The 26180-nt window shown below is 33.0% G+C and overlaps 1 protein-coding gene across 11 annotated transcripts in view; it reads left to right on the forward strand.

The window, feature by feature from the left end:
- Dmd (dystrophin) overlaps window positions 1–26180 on the forward strand; it is a 2205817-nt gene that overhangs the window by 978634 nt on the left and 1201003 nt on the right. For all 11 annotated transcript variants that reach the window (XM_058572890.1, XM_046425263.2, XM_046425265.2 and 8 more), the window contains 2 exons: window positions 2843–3037; window positions 25938–26110. In XM_058572890.1, coding sequence (XP_058428873.1) covers window positions 2843–3037; window positions 25938–26110 — 368 coding nt within the window. The remainder of the gene's footprint in view (window positions 1–2842; window positions 3038–25937; window positions 26111–26180) is intronic.

The raw sequence follows: 26180 nt of genomic DNA on the forward strand, positions 1-26180 counted from the left end.
AAAAAATCTATGACAGACACATGTGATCAAGTAAAGAAAAGCTTAACAAATGAGAAGCCAGAGGAAAGTGTGCTGCAGATGTTCTCAGAGCCCTGGTTTGGAACTGCAGCTGACCTTAGATATTTTTTGCTGAGACTCAGCATTCCAGTCTTCAGAGATGTGTGGTTTACACTAATTATTAAAGTAAAACTCATTTAAAGTTCCTCTGTGCATATTAAAATATAATTAACTACAAATGCCAAAGAAGTAGAAATTTGGGTTTTAAACTTTTTTTTCAGAAAGTGAATCCAAGTTAGAAGTCATATGTGAGTTTTAGTATCTCCTTTCTTTATTGTATTTAGCTTCTCAATTCCTTGCAATCTATAATCCATAATTACTATGTTTATAAGGCACCAATATGCATCTAAATAGCTGAGATTATGCCACATCTTGGTAATGAACATTAAGAAAACTGCATATCAATAAAAAACAGAAAAAAAGATATGAAGAACTGTCAATTATTTTTCTTTTAAGAAAAAATCATGAGAATAAACATCAAAACCTTTTGGAATTCACACATTTTTTAATGAGACTTAGAAGTTCTTTAAATATTTTGAAGTTCTGTCTAATTCACAAACAACATCTTGGTTAATACAACAAAATAATTATTAAAAGAAAAAATGTAATCTGTCCTCCACCCAACTCTGTCCCTAATAAAACTGTTCTCTAAAAGTAAGAATAAAATGCATTGCATTACAAACAAATGTAATTGCATCATTATATAAAATGTTATAAGAATTATGCTTGTTATTGATGATGTAGGTTTTTACCTCAGGGGTTAAAGCAACTTATACAATTAAAAAACACAAATCTATTAGCTTGGAGATTTTGTTAAGAACAACATAGTCATCTGACTGATGGGATGCATGTGAGTTACAATAACTTTGTTTGACTTGCTCTACTGACTCTAATACTTAAACTCCATGAGTCGGTGGATATTTTACACTCAAATACCCCCTGAATTTATATATATATAGTATATATATGTATGTATATATATATATATATGTATATATATATACTATATATATACATATATATGTATATATATATGTTGTACATACATGCATATATATACATATATGTCTATATACACAGATATGTATGTATGTATGCATATATACATATATATAGATATATGTATACATATCAATACATAAACATATACACATAGACCCCCTGAATTTTATATATACACATATATATGTAGTATGCATATGTATATGTGTATATACATGTATGCACATATATAACATCTACACATGTGATATATATATATATATATATATATATATATATATACACATATAAAAATTCAGGGGGCTATGTGTATAAGTATAAATCTATTTTTTAATTGTTGAAATGTTTGGTTTGTAATGGAGAATTTGAGAATTTGGATTTTGAAATCTATGCTGAAATGTTGAATTGTCTTCATCAAACTTTATCTCAAGTTTCTAATATCACTCAAAAAGCAAATTAGAAATGTATATATATATTTCCATTGATCATGCAGAAACATGTGTCGTGGATTTGATTATGATGTATACAATAAATCAATTTTGTAAAATGTATGACTATGTCACTTAAAGTTTAATCTGTGCAATTCTGTGAATTTGCTACATCATAATTAGATGAGACATCTAAATTATCATGTAAGTATTGAGTATAAAGAATCCTGGGCCAGATAAATTAAAAGAAAACAAATTGATCAGCCTATAATTTTGACTCATGTTTGTGTAGGAGTCAGTCTGGAATCACAAAGTCCATTTTATTATAATTATTGCAAAAATGAATGTGGTCTTGTTGAAAAAGTCTGTGTAGTAATAAATAGCTGTGTTAGCATGCTTATTGTCCAGCTTTCCCCAGAGACCCTGCCACTTAAATCCTCAGTTGACCCTATCAACAGACAGGTGGCATTTGATCAATTGAAAACAAAGTTACTGGGAGAATAGTTTCAATTACAAAAATGTCGCTGCCTATACTGTAGACAGAAGGGTGCAGAGGTCATCCATCTTTATAAATTTGTGTGCCAAATGGTATTTATTTCTTGCTCTTAAAAAGAATAGGAAAAGAGACACCACTTGCAAACCCTCAAAAAACTTTAAGCTTCAAATTCTTATCACTCCTAGCACTTAGATACCAGCACTTAGATACTCCTAGCACTTAGAAAAGTGAAGATACAGAAAGAATTCTCTCTTAGATCTCAGGACACTCTGGAGTTCTTATTAAGATTTGAATTCCAGAGTCACCCTACTCATTTAGCATCTTAATTAGCTTAATAAGAAACTAACATTAATGAGTAGGGTTAAAAATCTGGGATTTGGGGTAGGGTTGTGCTGAATAGAAAATTACATACTAAATAAAACCACTTTATGACTCCTGTACATAAATCAAGAAAAGGGAGGAATAAGGATAGAAAGTGTTCCTTTGTTATAAATAAAACAAATGCAGAAACCTCACCCCACCCCACACCTAGATTTCCAGTAAGCTTAGAATTAAAAGGCAGCTGTAAACATTGTTTTTTTAGGGTAAAACTATTCTCCTCTCAGCCTTATGACTGTTCGTCTTTCATCTTATATTCATGGTGCTAGTGTGTATGTATCTCTTATTATAAAGTGCTTCTAACATTTTTTTGAAGAGGGTAATAAACAATAAAAATATTTTACTAGAGTTATCATAATGAGTTTCTTTGTAATCCATTTTCAACCTTCTGTCAGCTATACACTGGAGTCTATAACAACTCAATGAATGACTTTTTATTATAAGAAGCTAAAAATATTATTCTTTTGTATATCTATACCAGCACACTCTCCGTGAAGAAACAATGGTAGTGATGACTGAAGACATGCCTTTGGAAATTTCTTATGTGCCTTCTACTTATCTGACTGAGATCACTCATGTCTCACAAGCCCTATCAGAAGTGGAACAACTTCTCAATGCGCCTGAACTCTGTGCTAAAGATTTTGAAGATCTTTTTAAACAAGAGGAGTCTTTGAAGGTAAAACAAATCTCTTTCATTTAGATTTTACAAGATGATCACATTGGTCATTTATATTACCAGAATAATTGGCTTAAATTGTATACATAATGAAGGTATTTTTACTTACTCATGGAATATTTGTTTTTTAATGTTTTTTTTTTATTCATGCATTATAGTTATATATAATAGTTGGGTTCATTTTGACATAATCATAAATTTTTATGACAATTCTAAAAACATAGAATGGGTAGCTTGAGTAATAAGGTATAGAAATTGAAACATAAATTAGAAATGATATTTGATAATATTTAGGGTCAAGATGCTTTCCAAAACAAAGTTTTTGGAGGTACCCAGGGCAGAAAGTGTTCACAAAAAGCAAGCTTTGATAGAGAAACATTTCATTTCCAACCAGTACTTTACTTTTTTTCCCCAAAAAGTCAAATTAGATGAGATTTAAAGTTGTATGTTATGTGTTGTTTTCATTTTTAAATTTTCCACTTATAATATAGATATTTAATTTTAAATAAATGTCAACACATATGCTATAATATAGGTAATGTAAATAGAAATCAATTAACTATTTTAAAACTACCAGCCAAAGGCTACTACCCAAATACAGCTTTTTTCTTTCAAACTAATAACAGCATGTTACTGAATTCTGAACCAAGACAAATAATGGTGAGGGAATATGCAATGAATTTTAGAAGGCAGTGTCTGAAGATAAATAAATGTAGTATGAAGAAAATATACATAATAATGTGTGTCTTCAAGATAATTTTTGTGATCATACATTTCACACTCAAAATGAAATATTATAGCATAACCAGAGCTTGGTATTTTTTAGTGCAAACAGCATAAGAATATAGACAGAAGATGAGTTTGCTATCATCAGTACATATTAGTGAAAGCATTTTTACTCTAAATGATTTCTTAGGAGCTCATTCCATGTCACACATTTGTCTGCCTAAGTACACAAATAGATAATGCTGTTTGTTTTGGAAATTGGTGTTTCAATATCTCGAATGACTTGACTTTAATATCTTATATCAAATAAGCTATAAAATTACAGAATAAAAATAAGAGCTATATGTATCTCTGGAACTAGTCCGTTCATTTCAATATTGTGCTGTTTCTTATTCTTTTTGAAGTAAAAGTGAAATCACTTATGGATACAGTGAAGAAAAGAAATCCAGTCAATTGATAAAGGAGTAATGCCATCATACCTGTCATTACTCACACTAACTAAATTCTTATATCAACACAGTTTCTAAATGCATCATTGTCATTTGATATGTGAATCACTGCTAATCAGCTAATATTCATTCCTTTTCGTGTTTTGTAGACATGGTGGTCAGGAGACTAGTGACCCTGTATTATAGTTATATATAATATATTTAGCTACCCACTAAATATCATTGTGTCCGTGCATCTTAACCTGGCACACTTAGAATGACAGGTCCCTGGCTAAACTCATAGCTAACAATTTGTTCATACTTATAAATTTAATATTAGTATAGTTGACACCAAATGTAATAGTATCAATTACTGTGTTTGTAAGGAGCTATTACTGCAAGTTGAATTTAGCTAGGTTATTGAATCCTCATGAGATGCAGTTGTGGGTATAATTCCATCTCTCTCTCAACAAAATTTCTGCAGCAGGCAAATGGGCTTACTACCTTCATGAACTTTTTGAAGGGGGATAGTTTTGAGTTCAGTTATTTCAGTGAATATGTATTTCCTCTTAAAGGCATTCATCACTGTCATTATACAGTAGTAAAAATAGAAAAGTAGTGCATACATTGTACAGCTACTGGTTGGGAAGTTTCAAAATTAGATTGCAGTTAATTTTATTTTTGACAGAAGTGCATGGATCAAATCACACAACTATAGTAGGTGTAATATACATGTTCAGTGAAGGTACAGTGCAACAAAAATATTGTGTAATAAGTTAAAATAATTATTTTCTGAAAAAAACATAGCTAAATTAGTACCCCACTAGATATATTAAACATAAAAGTTATCTAATCATTTGGACAGAGATTATATAGATAGCCTACCTGTATCTGAAAATCTTCATTAACTGCTAATACACTAGCTAAGGTATAACTAAAGATGAGTGAGAAACAATACACGTAAGTAATATTTATTCTTATTTCAGAGCCAATATTAGCATTGCTAATCAATTGTGAGTCTTATATGTAAGAAGTTAATAGTATTCATAACATAGACAATGCCACCATAATTTAGAAACAATTAAAATCTTTGAAAGTTTTAGATTCTATTAGGAATAACTTGTACTTTGTATTTTAAGAAAAACAATGTCTTAATAAAATTTACCAAAATAAAACTTCTAGGTTAAATCACCAAATCTTGTTTTGAAATATTTCATATAAAGCATGAACATAGAAATGTTTGCATTACAGCTTTAACTTACCAAAAGTTTTGCACCAAAGGCTTTTAATAATCAAAATCCCATCATGAAAGTAGAAATTATCCATTTAGGAGTCCAAAACAAAACAATTTATCCTAATGTCTCTGTATAACTGATTTTACTGAAAGTTTCCATTTCATTGGTGTATGATACATCACACTCTTGAGACCTCACCCATACCTTTTCCTCACTCAGCTTTCCCTGAACTCTGACTCTTTGCCTTCATTTTCTTTCTAGTCATCAAAGCCTAGATGTTTCTAGGAGTTAAATCTTAGCATGTTCAGCAAATCTCTAGCCATAAGTGATGGCTTTGATGAATAAGCACCCTTCAGTTGGGTTAACCCAACATTCAGAATCAAAACAGAGATCCCATTTAACTTAGCAGAAATGTGCCTCATATCATGTTCTTTACTCCCTCTCTTAATCAACTCCCTTGTCACTGTTTCCTAGGATCATTTCCAAAATGAATTAATTGCATGCATATTCTTGTCTTAGGGTCAGCTTGCAGGAGAACTTTTACTAGGACAATTATAAAAAATAGTAATAATAAAGGTATATACCCTGTGGAATAAACACTTGTCAATAGAAATCCTTGGAAATCCTTTATGCCACTAGTGTAGAATTCCCCCAATATGAACCTAGCTTATGAGGATGAGAAGTAGGCTTTACTTTTTGCTATAATGAGAATCAACCTAGGTACTCAAGTTTTAATAACTTACCTCTATTTACTTCTTAATTCTGCCCAGAAATCTATGACATATTGAAGCTAATATAACCATTTTATACATGAAAAAAAAAATAAATATAAAGTAAGCAGGCAAAGTTGACCTCACTAGTATTAGTGAAGCCAGGACTTTAACCCAAGCAAAACAACCCCAAAATCTCTGCTCTTAGCTACCTTTCATGTAGTTATTTCTAGGGTGTTATGTTGAGCATAGTGAAGGCAAATGTGGGTAAAATAAGGTAGAATATTAAGTCTGCCATGCCCAATTCAAAGGAAAATATCCTAGAATCTAGTTCTAGATGATTTGATGTCAACTTAGAAAGATTCCATAAAAGAAAGGAAGAAGGGGAGAAGGAAAGGTAAAAGAAAATAAATAAAAACAAGTAAATAAAGGGAAATAAAGAAGCCATGCATGTATCATTTCAATTGGCTTATTTAAATTAATGATAGTATAGATGCTGTATTGTGGATAAAATATGCTGTATTTTTGGTAGACAGGTGTGTTAGCCAGATATTCATTGCTGTGTTCAAAATATCTGAAATAATCAACTTAAAAGAGGAAAGCTTTAATTTGGCTCATTGTTTCACAAGTTTCAGTACATGTTCAACCAGAAGCATTGCTTTGAGCTTGAGGTGAGGAGAATATCATAGTGCAGGGCATGGCAGAGGAAAGCTTCTCAGCTTAAGCTAGCTGGAAAGGAGAGGGTATGGGAAGACAGACAGATGACAGAGAAACAGAAAGAGAGAAAGAAAAGGAACAGGGACAAGTGAACCTACTTGCTCCAACCATGCTTCACCTGCCTAAAGTTTTTACTGCCTCCAAGAAGTCTATTCAGCTATCATTAATCTGCTTATAAGGTCAGAGGCCTCATGATCTAATCACTTCCACAAAGCACCACCTCTGAACATTGCTTTATTAGAGACCAAGCCTTCAACACATAAGACTTTGGGGGACATTTTAAATCTAAACCATGCTATCAAGAGTGTGACAAGAATAATGAACATATGAAGAAAGCTCACAGGTGAGAGCAGAAGACTTGTTCCTAATATATACTTTAAGTAGGATCAGGAAATAAAGGCAGCCCTTGTTCAACCAAAACTGCACAAGGAAGAATTGGTAGTAAACTCAAAAAGCAAAGGTGTTCACGTTTTATGTATGGCTATTGAGACTTATAATGAGTTGATAAGATAAGTAGTAATATAAGGAGTGAGAGTTTATCTTTTCCAACATATTTATTAAGTTCTTGCTATGTGCCAGGCATTATTTCTATGTGCTTAAAAAATGGTGAACAAAACCAATGTATCTTTCCCTTTAGCCAGTTTTTATTATAGTAGTAGGAGATAGAACATAAGGAAATAAACAATAAATAAATAAGTAAATATTGAATATTACAAGTTAATATATATTATTTAAAAAAACAATGTAGAGTTCAATAAGGGAATACAGGACCATCAAAGAGTTAGGCGTAGATGGAATGGCAAGAGATGGGTTTGTACTTTTAAATAGATTATAAAGGACATTTGAGCTAAACTGGAAGAAAATAAGGCAGTCAGCCCTGCTGTATGGGTAGAGGAAACAAAGACCCAAATGTGGGAGTGAACCCTTCTTGATCAAGGAACAGCAAGAAAGCCAATGTAGCTGGAGTAAAGCATGATATGGAGAGGGAAATAGGGGATAAGATCATAGGCTTTTGGGGAGTCCCAATTATGGATGACCTAGTGGGATATTATAAAGATTACCTTTCACTCTGAGTGAGATGGGAGCCATTGTTGGTTTTGGAACAGATGAGTGACATGATCTGATGTATGTTTTAATAGGATCACACTGACTCTTGGGTTGAGTATAGAAGTATACGTAACCAAGGGTAAAAGAAGAGTCCAGTTGAATGAGAGATAGATGCTGGTGGCTTGGACTAGGTAATAGTAAGATAATGTTAGATTGTAAAAAGGTTTTCAAAGTAAATATAGTGAATCCATACCTATATTTATATCGAACTTGAGAATATGTGAATAAAAAGACTTTCTCAGCAGATTTGGGCCCAAGTAGGAAAATGCTGGTGTTCCTTGAACTTGGAAGAGGATCTCTTGAAGATTATAAAGTTCTTTGATATTTTTGTCTTCTACATTTCAGTTTTGCTTTGAAGTAGGGACAAAAGTACTGGTAACCAAGATACTATAACCTGGTTAAGATCTTTTTCCTTTGGAATCTACTTCATGCTATTTAAGCAAAAATTTAATAATGCCAATCACTTAAATGAAGACAACATTGCCATGAGCAAAGTGACTATTTTTATATTCTGGTACTAGGGGAAGTAGATAATAGCGGGAGGCACCATATGTACAAATCTGAACAACATACCTGAAGGAAAATAAAAGAATGATTGTTTATGTGCATATTGTAATACAGGGCATGCTAGAAAAAGCATTGGATTTTTTATCAATTTAATAATGTAACAGCTGAAAGACTTTGCAGTTATTCTAAATTAAATAATCATGGATCGTATAAAATCTCAAAGCCAATTTTGATTACAAATGCCTCTTGAATTCTACTTAAAATTTCTCATTTAACAGTTTAGTACATGGAAAATGTAATTTTTATTAATGTATTATTACCACATTGTAGAACTGATCTTTCAGCCTATATATAAATATTTTGAATAATGTAATCAGCTAATGATTTCTCTGAGGAAAATTTAATTCTTTCAACTAGCACATTTATTTAGTTATAAATATTTTCTTCATCTGTTTATATGATATGGGATATATTTGTTTGATTTGATATATATATATATATATATATATATATATATATATATATATATATATATATTTCTGTACTACATATAAATATTAATTTATCAATTATAGTATGAATCCTGCTTAAATCATTGGTAGAGTACCTAATTTTTCATGTATCTTATAGTGAGGAGATTATAAACATTTTATTATGGACATATCTGGCTCATATTTATATGTGTTTTGGTATTGTTTTCTTTTACATTTTATTCTTATCTCTCTTTTATAGAATATTATTTTTCCTTTCTCCCCACCATTATTTTATCATGTCCAACAGTTGTGCTAAATTGATTTCTTGCTACAATTTATTCCCAATTCGGCTAAAATATATTTTAAAAACTCACTCTTCTGGGCACAGTGGCACACATCTGTAATCCCAGAAATTTGGGAGACAGAGGCAGTAGGATAACAAGTTCTAGGGAACAAATTAGTGAGACCCTGTCTCAAAATAAAAGATAAAATAAAAAGGACTGTGGAAGTACCTCAGTAATAAAGCACTCCTGATTTCAATCCCCAGTGCTGGAAGAAAAAGAAAAAGAACAACTCATTCCGACTCCTTCCATTTTGCTAGCAATACTATTTTGATAATCCCTAAAATACACATTTTAATAGACTTCCATATTAAAATTTAAAAATCATGAGGCCGATAGAAATTGTGAGGTTGCAACTTAGCTGTAGGGAGGTTTTCCTTCTATTCCTGAACTATTCAAGCTATGCTTTGACTACTTATGCTGCTATTTTTATCTGTGATATATAATTAGTGATTCATTATTTGCATGAGTACATTATATCATTGTATGAAAAATATTTTGGAAAAAATACATAGTTATGCATACGAAGTATTTTTCATATGTAGATTATAATCTATGCAGAAAAAATTATAAGGTCAACTTACTTTAGAGTCACAAAATGTAAATTTTCAAAAATCTTTAGAAGCTCAGGGAAACACAGTTAATAAATCCTTTAATGCTTTTTGATTGAACATACTTCCCAATTTGATATGCCATTAATGTATTGCTTGGCAGCTGATGTTACATATTAAGTATAAGTTTTATATAGGGTATTACCTTCATCTTCCATGTACCACTGCACCCAGCTTAACCCTGTTTTCTCATATATAGGGTATTACCTTCATCTTCCAGATAAAGACAAATTCCAGAAAGTGAGAATGAGGTAGAGTTTGAGTCTTTGGCACTCCAATTTCTCTTCTTCAATTTTAAGATGATCTAATTCCTAAAGGCTACTGCCAAAGGAGATACTAATGGGGTTTTCTATTTTTTTTTCTTAGAATTAGAGGTTGTATGCCTCTTTGTTATCCAAGTTACAAAGTGTCTCAAAGCATTTCTGATACCTTAAATTGCTCAAAGCTATTATTTTCACCTTCCCCAAATGTGAAAATAATAGTTCAGTGCTTTATAAATCTAAAGGCACATATGCATGCTTTTACAGGTATGTATACCCATTTTATGCTACATTTATCAAGATGATGATGATGATGAATCAGCCATAGCAAAAAATAAAATTTTCAGATTTTACAATGGATTGCAAAAGAGCCATCTACTCCTGACTTGTTCCCTATGGTAACCAACATCCATCATATGCCCAACCACCAGGAGGAAAAAAAAAAATCTTCTTTTTCTTCTTTAGTAAAGATGCATCTTCATCTCCTGTAACACTACCTGGCACCCAATAGACACTCAATGTATATCTCTTAAATGAATGTTTGACAGTCTGGCACATCCTAGCATGAACTCTGTGATAGAAAAGGACAGAGTAATGTTAGTCTATTGGTCCCAAGATTAAAAGAAAAAAATAAAATTAGCCTCTTTTATATTATATCCTGAATTATCCTGGCATTTGAGTTCTTAAAAAAATACGCGAATATCACCAGGAAGATATTTTAATTGGGTTCATACATGCTGAAATTTAAATCAATCATTGATGAAAGTATGTGGCAGGCAACCCATATATAATTCAAATATTACTAATATTTTTACTAATCACTGAAATTTCATTATATGGCCATAACAAGCATTAGGCTAGAGAGTTTGTCAAAGCACGGGATTTGAACCTAAAAGACTTGGATACTGAACCTGATTCTTAAAAGCTATGCACTTAGGCAAGTCAAATAAAATTGGTAACCCTCCCTTTTTTTGGTACCAGGGATTGAACCCAGAGGTGCTCAATCACTGAGCCACATTCCCAGGCCTTTTTATGTTTTATTTAGAGACAGGGTCTCACTGAGTTGCTTACGGCCTTACTAAATTGATGAGGTTGGCTTTGAACTCATGATCTTCCTGCCTCAGCCTCCCAAGCTTCTGGGAATACAGGCATGCACCACTGCACCCAGCTTAACCCTGTTTTCTCAGTATTGAAATTGAATCAATGACAATACCTGTCCCAGACTACTTTATAATACTGTTGTGAAGATAGTGTGAATTTAACTAAGATTATACAGAAATATTCTTATTGAAATACATGACTATGTAAATTTCAAGGTTTGTGTTTTAATTAGCTTTTTCCTTGCTGTGACTAAAAGACCCAACCAGAAAAATTTTAGAGAAAGAAAAGTATATTTGGGGGCTCATGGTTTCAGAGGTCTCAGCCCATGGACTGCCAGCTTCATTCATCAGGTCTTGAGATGAGGCAGAACATTATGGCAGAAGAGTGTGGCAGAAGGAAGTAGTTAACATGATGATCAGGAAGCAGAGAGTGACTCCACTCTCCAGATAAAAAATATATATCCCAAAGCCATGTACCTATGGCCCACCTCCTTCAGTCACATCCAACCTGCCTCTAGTTACAACTCAGGGATTAATTCACTGAAAATTTTTCCTCCAAACCTTCTTGCATTTTCTCACACATGGCTTTTGGTGGACACCACATCTAAAACATAAGATTCAACCCCTGGACCCCAAAATCTCACAATCATCTGAAAGCACAAAAGAAATTTACTCCATTCTCAAGAGTCCACACAGTCTTAACAGTTCGGAGATTGCTCAAAGTTCAAGTCCAAAGTCTTCTCTGAGGCTCAAGACAATCTCTCATTGTGAGCTCCTGTAAAATTAAAAGGAGTTTACAAGTATAAAATATATAAAGATAGAGAATAAACATTTTCATTCATAAGAATAGGGGCATATAAATAAAGGATAGAATATGTACCCCAAAGCCCCCAATGACTGACCCCCTCCAGCCACAACCCACTTGCCTCCAGTTACTACCAGTTAATCCCATCAACGATTAATTCACTAATTACGTTCAAGCCATAACTCAGTCATTTCTCTTCCAAATCTTCTTGTATCTTCTCACACGTGAGTTTTTTTGGGACATCACATCTAAACAATAACAATTTGTGAACTCCATATTGCTTTATCAAATATCCCCAAATCATAAAATTAGTGTAAAATAAATTTCCATGTAAAAAACTCTAAAAAACAAATTATATTTAAGAATGTGTTAAAACTTATATAATTGTATATTCATATTTTAAAACTTTAAATAAAATGTTAACAACCACATAAAATATACATAAAGGTATTTCCAGTGTTGGCATATAGGTTAAAGTTTAAAAAGTTTAAAAGAAGAGAACACATGTAGACTGAAAATGTTTGCTTTTGATACAATTTCTCTCAGAGAATGTTATATATTTTCAATCACATTTCTTCATCTCCAGAGCTATTTATTCAGGGGTAATAGTTTCCATTCACCTATCACTTTTATAATATTTATCTTAATATGCAAAAGTGCAAAATCTAAATCACGTCAAGTCTCCATGTACCATAATGTTTAACAAGAAGAGATTGTTGTTTTCTTGTTTGTTTGTATATTTCTTTCTTTATAGCTTTGCTTTTTAAATGAAATATGTAAAATTCATTTTTTTCAGTTTCTATTTCAGCAGTTCAAGACTCTCTGTTCTAAGTTTAGAACCATGACTTAAAATAAAATTAGTGAAGCTCTAAGTGAGGAATAATTGAATCAATAATGGGGTTTTATCCCCTTTTATCTTTGGAGACTTGAATTTTGCCCTTATTACTTATTTTTGTAGTTTTTCCTTTACCATTTTAAAAAGCTAGTTTGTATTCATTTTTCCTGCTTAAATGTATAATCATGAGTATGTTAATACTGTAATAATTTTAAGCTGATCATTATGAAGTGTCATCATGTCAGTTAAATGTTCCAATACTAGCAATTTCATATAGTTCAACTTGGTATAATTCCCTTTAGTGAAGTCTGATTATTTTTTAGTATTATGCATATTATTAATCATTTTCAGAAAACAAATTAAGATCTTTGTGTTTTAAACCACATATGACTAAGGGGCACCAATTACTACCAATCACCAAATTTAATTTGCCAAATTTTAGACAAAAGGATAAAGACATTCTTATCATTAGTGTAAACTAAGTGGTAAGGAAATTGAGTAGAGAGTTTGGATCCTGCTTCCTTTCATGTTTTTGGTTTGTTTGTTTCTTTTGGGGTTCTAAAATTGTTTTTCTTTAGACTTATGAATTTATGTTCAGAACAATTTATGAAAGAGTAGTTTTTCTTTTCTATTCCCCTATGGAAACACCACAATAAAGTATGTTGCACAAACATCAACAACATGAGTTATTTAAAAACTGGGCATAATTTTACCAAACATGTTTACAATTTCAAAAGTAGTCTAATATCATTTGCATTAATTTGTGCACAGTTGGTTACATTTTATCATGTATAAACCTGCTTGACCATTCATAATGGATTTTCAGTTCTTTATAAAAAGAGCAAGATATTCCTGACTGCATATTTAAATGGAATAAAGACTATAAAGTGAAAAAGAAGAAAATATCCTGCCCTCTTTTCTTCATCCCATTCCCTTGACCATTACCAATTTTTGATATTTCTTTGTATCTTTGAATTGCCTTCCAATTTCTCTCTATAAACCCAGCTGACCCTCCTCTGCCCAGTTAAAAAAGACTTAAAAGTATATCCTGGTTCTAAAAAAGTAAATGCCATATGTCCAATTTTCAAGTAAGAGAAAAACAATTGCTTCCTTACATCTCTCCTTTGCCCTGTGTAAGTCAGTTTTTCTATTAGAATTTTCTATAAAATGATTTAGACAATGCACAACTTAATACAAAAGGCATCTATTAATAACTGACTTGTGGTATAGTTTTCAGTTTAGTTGGTGCCAATGGACTAGACTCGTTGTGTTTGAGGAACCCTTGGAGCAGTGCAATACAGGTTTTGTGTTTTCTTGTTGTTTTAACTCATGCCCTGTGACATCTGTGAGTCAGGGGCAGACATAATTCTAAATGAAGAACCTTGTGTGTTGTTAGGTATTTAAGGTACTGTGAGGAAACCAGGGGAAATTCAGGCATAAAATGCAGATATACTATTATTCTTCAATTTCCTCTAAGTGCTAAATAACCAGTAAGATTGAAAAAAAATCTAGAGTGATATCTGAACAACTCAGAACTGTTCAAGACTGAATGTATATCTGTAACAGTTGACAAACAATGTAACAGATCTTAAATTTCAGTGACAGCATTCAAATGGTATTTTCATAAGCAAGTTCAAATCAACTTTTCTTTTCAATTCAGCCAATATTTATTAAGGTCCATGTACTTTGCCCAACACTCTAAAAATAATAGAAAAAATATGAGATGTGATCATTCCATTTGGACAATTTGTAATATTATAGATTACACATAGTTACACAAAGTTATGCACAGAATAGTTATGCAAAGAAGTTGGAAAGTAATAGAGGCACGAAGAACATAATCCAGACGAAAATATGATGATAGGGCAGGAGTATAACTGAATTCATGAAGAGGAGAAAGCAATGTAGAAAGAAAAAACTGGAAGAAGGAGAAAGAGGGAAGAATCAGAAACAGAGGAAGAAGCCTTATATTGAGGTTGAATATAATTGTTTGAATAATGCTAATAGCTACCACATATCATTTATGCCAGGTCATGTTCTAAATTCTTGTAGTAACTCATATTATCACCATAACTACCTTATGAGGAGGAAGGCACTACTATTATACTATTTTCAGATAGAAAAACTAAGGTCAGCAGCAGGTAAGTAACTTGCTCAGATGAATTTATAAAGAGAATAGTCCCCATCCAAGGTGGTCATAGGATATAGACAAGGATAATCTTTAAAGTGGCAGAATCAATCTGTAGTAAACAAAAATAAAAATATGAAAATAGGAGATTTTTTTGCCCTAGCTGGGCCAATTTAGAAACTATACCCTTAATCTGGGTCTGTGGGCTAGTGCTCACATTATTAATATTCAGTAGAATGTCCCTCAACATCTAGATCACCTTCTTTCATCTGCTGGTGGAAAAAGTTGTGGGCTGAATTCTCAATAATTGTTTGTATTTGGCTATTTACTATAGTTGGTTGTGGAAGGGTTTTCTGTAAGAAACATATAATCCCAACCTGGGAACAAATTCAAGAGTGTCTGAGTTTTCACTAATCTATGGAATTAAATTCCCTGCACTTTCTTCCTGCTCCTGCTATTTTTAAATATCTTGATATAAACTTAAACAGAATCAGTCATTAACTGGTTAACGCCCTCCACCTGATGGATGCCTCATTTATTAGGCCCAATAATCAGTGAATCTGTTGTACCATCTTCAGATCTTGCTCATCAGTTTTCCCACTTTCACTAAATAAGTTTCCCATTGTGTGAAAGTCATATTTTTTTAGTCATGGGATTGTATACAGTTGTCCACTGAGATGGGGTTAGAGGAAAAGATGGATGGGAAAGGAAAATAAAAAGATAGCCAGATTTTATGAGTAAGTATGGAAGAAGAAAGAAAATATTACTCCCAATTACTCCCCAAATTTCTGTCTCTAGTCAAGACTTCTCACCTAAACTCAGATACACACACGCACACCCATTGAAGTCTAATGAACACTTAAACTTAACCTATCCATACACCTTAACCTCATTCTCCTGTAATTTTCCACATTGTTGGTAATGGCAGTTCTGTTCTTCTAGTTGTTCATTCCAAAATTCTTAGTGTTATCCATAAATCTTCTCTGTACCAATATGCATACAATTGGTGACCTAATACTAAGGGCTCTACCTTTAGAATGTATCCAGAATTGCCACCAATTTAATTTCAAACCACCATAATCTTCAATATGAATGATATCAACAATCTATATAAACAGATCTCCCAATTTGTTCCCTTGTCCCACATAGAGGAGACTCTCAACACACTAGCCAGAAGGAGTCATTTAAATAAAAACTTAGATCATATCACACCTCTGCTGAAAACTTGTAAGGTTCTCCATCCTCTTCTGAGTAAACAGGAAGCCCTTAATATGTTTGCAAGGCCACACATGAGCTGCCCACTCCATTTTCTCCCTGATATTCCCCTGGAAGTCTTGGGCTCATGTGCTTCAACCATAATCACCTTCTTCGTGTTTTGACACTCCTTCCACAAAGACACATTCCAATGTCAAAGCCTTGAAAATCCATGTGATTTTTCATGTGGCTCACTCCTTCATTTTCAACAGGTCTTTACTTAAAATCAACTTTGCACATCCTAAGATTCTAAATCCCCACTTAGATCTTTGATTTTATAATTTCCTCCTTTGGTTTTGCTCCTTAGCACTTACGACTATTTAGTTGGCTATAGAGTTTATTTATTTATCCTGTTTATTGACCTTCCAGGCCCACTACTCTAACCTCAGGACATAAAATGTGCCTGCAACATGATAGGATTTGAACAAATATTTATTGATTAAATGAATGAAGACAGAGCTGTAAGCTCAGAGAAAAAGAAACCTGGAAAATACTTCACAAAGGAAATGAGATCTATGTGATGAAAGCCATGGCATAATATTACTGAATGCTGCAAAGGAGGGAAATGATGTAATGAAGAGGCTATTAATGAACGAGTAAATAGAATTTCCTTCAGGAAATAAATATGGTTGTTAAAAAGTGAATTATAGGTGCTTCTGGCCATCTGCTGATGTGAGGCATTCAGATAAATGAAAACTGAGGAATCAGTAGAAAGTAAATTTGCATTTGTTTACAAAAATGAAGTTAAGTATATTTTAAATCAGATTATCTTTGAGATATAAAAATCACTATGGGATAAGACACACTGAAACATAATTTCATATTTCATTTTAACTAACATTTTTATGTCTAAAATTTTATCATTTCATTTTTTCTTGTAATTTTTTTGACCAAGAAAACACCAAAAACTTATTAAGTAAATATTTTATTAGTAAGGACAAACTATAGAAGATGAATTAATGTTTGTACACACAATTGACTTATTTCAAATCTTAATAATACTTAAAAACTCAGGAAGGTGTGTTTGAGCTTTTTTCTTGGCACAAAATGCAGGCGTAAAGACACTTGTAAATTATGGATACCCCCATTTAATAACAGGGTGTTGAGTTTTAAGAAAGTGCTGAATTGCATTCCACATTTGGGATCTGGGAAATGCTTTTATTTTCATAAGCATAGAGAAGACATAGCAGAAATTATGCTATTTTAAATACCAGGCATCATATTGGCACTTTTCAGAATGTTTAATAAATAAAGAATTTTGCTGTAGGTAATAGAAAACACTTAAGAATTCAGTAAGTTCTTCTTAACTTTACTTCATTAGAAGCAATTTAATGAGTTTGATTTATCAGATATCACTATCCTTTACTCTAGACCTGTTTGGTTTCTACAATATCTATTTAGACATTCATATAAATAGGTTTACCATTTACTTGAGTAAAGGCAGGCTCTGTAATGAAATACTGTGACATCAAGGGATTTGTTGTCACTTTACATTAAATGGAAGAAAAAACTAAACAGTAAAAATCTACCCCTTATGATAGAGAACGGGGCATAGTTAAATTAAGTGTTACTTGAGACCTTTATCTCAACTTGATTACCTGGCAAATTGGTCTCTTGTTTGGTTCCCAAGATAAATTGTTTGTAGTCTCTAGTTTCTCTTCTAAGCCTGTTGAAGACATGTATCCCACAATACTCAAATAAAGAAAGTACTTTTAGGTTCAAATTATTTGTGTATAAATCTCCTTTAAAATGGATTTTCTTCTGAAAAAGAGACTCGAATTTTAAAGTCTTTATTTTTATATCTCAAAGTTAAAGCCTGTATACTATTGTCTTTATTATCAATGCACCCTTAAACAATAAGCTTTTCAAATAGAAACATGAATTGAAGCAAAATGGCTAATACATTCATGTTTTCACTTACTTTAGGTATATGGATTCTATCATCCAGTTGTGAAACTACTTTGCTATCTAATTTTTCCCTACTCACAGTATACATTTAAATTAGGGTCTTATTGATACAATTTAATATTGTGAACCAGAGTTGTAGTGATGCTATTTTAAAATGATAAAACATTTATATTATATAAACTTTAGTACAAGCAACTTTCAGAAATTAAAATTTTCTTTTTAACTTTTTACATTTAAATTTTCCTTTTGTAGGAATAGTGATTTTAAAATAATCATTTTATAGAATTGCATTTAGGCAGTGAGGAAGTCAACTTACCAGGACATGCCAAAATTCAGAAGGGAGTTCACTAAAAAGTGGATACTTCATCATTTTGACATCATATTTTCAGATAAGATAAGGAACTATTCAGGGAGATAAATGTAAATGCTATAATCTATAGTGATTCTAGAGATTTTTCTATCATCATAGCAACTGTAGGGATATAGTTTGATTTTTATAAAGACTAAAACTATAAAGATCACTTATTTCTATTTTTTTTACTTAAAAATCATTTATTATTAGACTGACTTTGGTGCAAGATTAGGATTAGGAAGTACAGAGTACGCATAAATATATGTTAAAACTGAATAGTCCAAAGGGACACATATCAATTCTTCCACAGTTTAGTGAACATTTCTCTGGTAAACTTTAATCTTCTGTCTGAAGATTAAGTGTTGCTATCATTGGTTTCCTTATCTAATTCATTATCCAGAACACCACTCATATAAGATGGGCTCTACCCCCCAGGTGTGGTGACACACCTCAGTAATATCAGCCACTCAAGAGGCTCAGACAGGAGGATCGAAAGTTCAAGGCAAGCTTCAGTAACTTAGAACGATCTTGTCTCAAAATAAAAAATAGAAAGGACTGGGAAAAAAACCAAATGCAGAATGTTTGCTCTGATATAAGGAGCCTGATTCATAGTTGGGTTTGGAGGGGGAGCATAGGATGATTAGACCAACTCTAGATAGGGCAAGGGATGAGAGGGGAGCCGAGGGGCATGGGGGTAAAAAAAAATGGTGGAATGAGATGGACATTATTACCCTAATTTCATGTATGAAGACACGAATGGTGTGAATATACTTTGTGTACAACCAGAGACATGAAAAATTGTGCTCTATATGTGTAATATGAATTGTAATGCATTCTGCTGTCATATATAACAAATTAGAATAAAAATAATTAAAAAACAAATATATACATGAGGAAATAAAACTGAATAAAAAAAAGTAAGGACTGTTGATGTAGCTCAGTAGTAAAGCACCCCTGGGTTCAGTCCCCAGTATCGAAAAAAAGAAAAAAAAAATGGGTGTGGCTACCATCAGTACTGTAGTACCAGAGTGCTCTAAACAAATAATGCATGCAGTTGGCTTTAAGAAATGAACCATCAATGCACATGCCCTTAGAATTCTAGGCTCGCCCTTCACAGTGTGCAAGAAGAAAAATGTGCATCCATGTAACTCTGGTGAATTCATTGCTTGTCTATCTAACTTTTAAGCAGTGTGATAAACAGAATTAGACCATGTGAAAATTAGGCAATGAAATGTTCTAAGCCAATTTTTGAACTGAAAAAAAATCAGGATGCTATGATTATGGGATGGAAATGATTATGCAAAAGATTGCTTATTTCTAGACAAAGTAAAATAGTAAAACACTATAAGGGATCTCATCTCTGACTTTAAACTATGGAATGTACTACAAAAGTTTCTTTGATGCATATACCATTGTTCTGTGTGCAACGCCTGGGAAACTAGAGTATGTACATCAATGTTAAAAGGTATTTTCTGGTCTCCAACCCATTTTGATAGTATTCTTTAAGAATATACCAAGGAGCTATTATCTAGATATCCAGGAAGTATGATATTCCCTGCCCCAGTTTTTGCTTTTCTCATTTAAGATAGAAAGATTTCCTGATTTTGCAACATGCTGCCCACCACTGTTAAAACCATTCATAACTTGATTCTGAGAAATTCTACTGCTTTTGAAAGAATTGAGAGCCCTCCAGAGACTTGGATTAAAATAAGGAAGCTTTGCAGGCACAAATCCAGAGAGAGAGAGAGAGAGAGAGAGAGAGAGAGAGAGAGAGAGAGAGAGAGAGAGAGAGAGAATATATACCTGCATACATGTATAAATTATATTACCTCACATTACATCAGAATTATAACTCTATAACTTCTAAATTTTGGTGGGTAAGATCCTTCTTTCCTCTCTTGAATTTTTCCTCCCTAGGTGATTAGAGCTATGCATTTTAAACATTTGTGCTTCCAGTATACACACAGATGTGACTGGATGGTTGCCCAATGTGAATTTAAGTACTCAGTCAGTCAGTGGTCTGCTTGGTATCAAGTAGAGGACTTGTGAGAGTTATAGATCTTTGCCACTGGACTAGTAGTCAAGGAAAAATAAAGTCCATGACAGGGGAGTGGAGGGGGCATGGTCTCAGGATAGATGGTGGAATGAGATGGATATCATTACCCTAGGTACATGAATGACTGAACATATGGTGTGACACTACATCATGTGCAACCAGAGAAATGAAAAATTGTGTTGCAGTTGTTTATAGTGAATCAAAATGCATTCTGCTGTCATACATACCTAATTAAAATAAATAAATAAATTTTTAAAAAGAAAAGTTAAATAAAAGTGTTGATGAAATCAGGCTGTTCAGGTCAGAAGAGTTAATAGAAGCAGCAAAGAAGTCACACAGATTTATGTTTCTTGCACCTGACCAAGTAAAAGTAGTGGGACAGCTCTAAACCTGCTGAAAGTTCTAGGCTCAAATATATGAAAACATGGTAGTAAAATTTTACCAGGTGAATAAAGATAAAGAATATTATTGGGGGCTAGAGTTGTGGCTCAATGGTAAAGCACTTGCCTAGCTTGTGTGAGGCAGTGGATTCGATCCTCAGCACCACATAAAAATAAAAATAAAGTTAAAAAAAGAATATTATTGGTACACTTAAGTCCAGTAACTTTTAGAACATTGATAACAGATGGAAAATTCACTCTATCTTTTCAAATTTTTGGTTATACCCTCAGTTTTGTTTTTATCAATAGAAAACTTTTCTTTAATAAACAAGTGTTTGATGTCAAATGCATTTAACAGTAATGTAGTAATAAATTGTTTTCTACTTGTATTGAAAGAAGTTAAAGACAATCTGCTCTGCCCACATTTATATTTTCCACATCCAATATTTTGAAATTGCTCTTGATAAGATCACTGGTGACCTACTAAATTGCCAAATTGACTTTTCATTCCTAGTCCTAGCTGCATTTAACTTGTTGGCAGCTCTCTCCCTTTCTACTATTCTTTCTTTTCTTGATTTTGAAATAGTAAATTATTCTTGTTCTCCTATGTCTGATGACAATCTAGCCATATTCATTCCCTTCTGCTCCTGCTTTCCACAGAGGCTCCTCCTTAGACAACCTTTATTCTCATCATTTCCACTCTAAAAACCTTCCTTGAGCAATTTGACCATCTCTCATGCTATTACAACACATATAATTACAAACATGTAATACTGGAAGACAGTTTTAACCTGCATTTCTGCAGATGCATAAATTCACAAGATATTTCTCCATTACCACGTCTACTCTTTCCACTATCATTTATCCAACCTGTCAGATAAGTGCTTTTACCTAAGAGTTAAATTGAGATGCTGAAAAAAATGATGATGATGATGATGATGATGATGATGATGATGAAGGCTTCCCATCACAAGATGTATGTAAACTTGAAATTATACATAAACCTTAATTCATATCACCCATAAATATTCTGAGCTGCCTTGTTTCTGAGGAGATAAGCAAGACCTGAAAACACAGCTGTTTTCTGTTTTTTAGCACTCAATGTGAGCATTGACTTTTACCTTTTATAATTGGCATGATCTATATCCTCACCTGCTTCTACAACTCATTTTTTGCCTAAGGCAAGTCCTTATGTATACTATAGACTCGAAGTCTCTGTATGAGACAGAAAATCCTTTAAGATCTACCCACAACCTCTCTACAGCTACCCACTCATACCTGAGGAGTTTTCTGTAGAGCCTATCTTCTGAGAAGCCGTGAGGTCAATAAGGCTCTCTATCTAGCCTAATTTCCAATTCATACATGGTTAAAGTTGTCCTGAATTTTACCTGAAAGTAAGCAAGAATGTTCCTTTTATTGATACTCTTTCAGCTTTATATCAGGGTTTGCAATACAGGAGAGAAGACCCAAAATTATGCATCTCAGAGATTATTTAAAACAGCTGGCACGTCTATTGTGGGGAAACAGAGAGACAATCAGACACCTTGCTCTAGAATATAAACAAATCCTCTCCAGCGAGAGGGAAATATCTAGGTTTACTATACTTGGTATATAAGTGGAAATGTAAACAAAAGGATATGGGAGAAAGAAGTTTTTAAAGCTCTCTGGTACAGGGCAGTGTACTATACTCTAACGTATATTTGCCATTAAATCATCCTTGCCCAGTTGCCAGTGTTCTTTACTTGTCAGAGTCCAGACTATGTACAAATTGCAAAATATGTATGGCCCAAACAAAGTTGCCTTTTTATTTTTCTTTCCCAAATTGGATGCCAACTGCTGATTGGAATTTAGTTTGGTGCACCAGTGATTTCTAAATATGATCATCACTCGCACACACATAAGCCTCATTTGGATGTCACAGACACCTGGGATTTATTCAAGACCTCCTTTCATATAACACACACTCACCAAATTCTGCCATGTCTCCATCCTAAACTTCTTTCCCAATTCAAGTGAAATGTAAATACCAGATAGATTTTTTTTGGGGGGGAGCAGTACCAAGGATTAAACTGAGGAGCACTTGACCACTGAACCACATCCCCAGCCCTATTTTGTATTTTATTTAGAGACAGAGTTTCACTGAGTTGCTTAGCGCCTCACTGTTGCTGAGGCTGGCTTTGAATTTGTGATTCTCCTGCCTCAGTCTCTGGGATTATGGGTATGTACCACCATTCCTGGCCCAACTAGATATTTGATTAAATCAACAGATTTATTATTTTTGAATGTATGATAATGACACTTATTGTGTATAAATTTATTGAAAAGAATTTTTACATATTAGAAAAAACATTTTAAAGTATTTTTGAATGAAATAAAATATCAGTCATAATAATCTAGTTGAAGAGGTGAATGGTTTAATGTATAAATGAAACAAGATTATTAACAGAGTCATAGCATCTGGCACAACATCATGAGGGCTATGTGTACTATCCTCCTACTTCTGTATATATTGAAAAAAATTTTTAAAGAGAGAGAGAGAGAGAGAGAGAGAGAGAGAGAAAGAGAGAGAGAGAATGAATGAATGAATTTAGAGAATTTTAATATTTATTTTTTTAGTTTTCGGCAGACACAACATCTTTATTTTGTATGTGGTGCTGAGGATCGAACTTGGGCCACACACATGCCAGGCAAGCGCGCTACTGCTTGAGCCACATTGAGCCCTATTGAAAGTTTTTGACAATGTTTTTTTTGAAAATCATCACTCTTCATTGGCTTCTGAATTACATGCAGAATTTTCAATTTGAGATCCAAAACCCATTATTAAACATCTGTAGTCTCTGTTTTTGATTTGTCTTTCCTTGAGCCTCTGCATTTTCAAAAAATCAGCAAAATCTTCTCATGTTACCTGTCCTTACATATATGTTACCTATTAGCCATAATGATTTTCCCATTTCCACTACTAAGTTATGACTACCCCAGATTGAACCTTCTCCATGAACCCTTTCTTGAGCCTGTGAACAAATAAGATATATGATATGGTATATGATCCATTGTTTTTCTGAATTTTTAGAAAGTATTTGGTACCGCTTAGCCCATTTTTCGTTCTTGCTGGGCAAGGTGGCACACACATCTAATCCTAGTGGTTCAGGAATCTGAGGCAGGAGAATCAGAGTTCTAAGCCAGCCTCAGCAAGACCCTATTCCAAAGTAAAGTTAAAATTAAAATTAAAAAATGCTGGAGATGTGGCTCAGTTGTTAAATGTCCTGAGTTCAATCCTTGGTACAAAAATTATTTTTTTCTCATTTAGCTGAGGCTTCTCTACTTTTTTCTATTCCTTCAGTTCTCTGAACCACACCCTCCCTTATTACCACTATATAATCCATTTTAAACTTCTTACAAATGAGCACAACATCACCCATTTTTACTTTCATCCCTATATTCCTCCTTGTAGGTGGTAAAAGCTAAGTAAATATTTATTCAACAGTCTTGTGTGCAACAATTCAAATGACAAAAAAAAAAAAAAATAGCCAGACTTATACTAGAGAGACTAGCCAAGTATGTATTATTTAAGCAAATTTGGGGAACCAATATTTTTAAAGATTTTAATTTTTACAAAATGAATTTGTGGTTTGTGATTTCCCCTTAAATATAATATAGATGAAATTATGAAGTTAATTTGTGAGATACATTAATTTACTCATTTATACAACAGAGGAGCATTAAATACTCATCATGTGCAAGTCATTTGTTTGAACTCTGGAAATCCAACAGAGAGCAAAATAGATGAAACCTCCCCACCTAGTGGAGTTTAGTCTAGTGGTGTACACAGATCTCTTGATACATAATTTAATATTAGTCATAGGGACATGAAAAAATACAAGAAATATGAAGGGTGGGAGCTAATATTTAAAATAGAGTGATAGAGATGTTTCTTCTAAGATTAGAAAGAAGTCATATAAATGTTATTAAAGAAAAGTGCATTTGGTGGAGATAACAGAAACTTTTGAAACCCTGAAGCAAGAGTATGCTTAGCATACTTAAGAATGCACAGAGGCTTATGAGATGGAATAGTGTCAACTATGTGGAGACTAGGAAAGAATAAGGTTGGAAAGGTAGGTGGCATAAAACCAAGTTTCATGGAACTTCATAGGCCATGATAAAGAAAATGGGTTTGATGAGACATTGGAGGGTTTTGAGGAGTATTATGATCCAATTTAGGTTTTAAAAGAATTGACCAAATTATGTCATGTGCACATGCAAATGAACCCCACTATTATGTATAATTTTAATGCACCAATAAAAACAATATTTTGTTGTTGTGTAGAGGATTGACTGGAAGAGAGACAGGAATGTAACAAAATGGAACATTTCAATAATATTTGCAATAATCTAGGCAAGCAACAATGTTTAATTCTGTAAGAGCTCTACCAAGGGAGGAAGTAAGAATTTTATTGGGGACATACTTAGTCTGAGATGCTCATGGGACATCCTAGTATAAGAAAGTACTTGGGTTTGTTAGTTTGGAATTTAGAGGAGAGGTCTGAGATGGAAATAAAAGTTTTAATGTCATTGTCTTTTAGAGGGTATTGAACTCATAGGAACAATTGGGATGGCATATGGCTAGAGAAGGAAAGAAATGTGAACACTGACCTAGACCATTCCAATATTGAGATCCATTAAGGAGAAAGGATAGAGAAAATGAGATAGAACTGTGGGCATGAAGGTTGAAGAAAACACAGTAAAGCTAGAGTTAGAGAATCCAAATGAAGGCATTTTTAAGATATAGGGAGTTATCAACTATATCAGGATGAGGACAATGAGTTACCTATTCGGTTTATGCATGTTGAAGTCCTTGGACTTTAAAAAGTCAATAAGAGTTGCATGACAGTCCATTATTTCTAGATATTCTTTTTTATCCATAGAAGGGTGATTTATCTTTTACTTGTATTAAAATTTCAATATTACAGAATATAAAGGACAGTCTGCAACAAATCTCAGGTCGAATTGACATAATTCACAACAAGAAGACAGCAGCATTGCAAAGTGCCATGCCAGTGGAAAGGGCAAAACTCCAGGAAGCTCTCTCACAGCTGGATTTCCAATGGGAAAAAGTGAACAAAATGTACAAGGACCGACAAGGGTAGGTAACATTTCCATTTTATTGAATGATTAAGGAATTCTAGACTTTATTTCAATGCCCTCCATGAAAT

The sequence above is a fragment of the Marmota monax genome, unplaced genomic scaffold, assembly GCF_021218885.2.
Source record: "Marmota monax isolate L192 unplaced genomic scaffold, Marmota_monax_Labrador192_F-V1.1 WCK01_AAM20220418_F8-fsc00075, whole genome shotgun sequence".
In the NCBI taxonomy this organism is placed as follows: Eukaryota; Metazoa; Chordata; class Mammalia; order Rodentia; family Sciuridae; genus Marmota; species Marmota monax.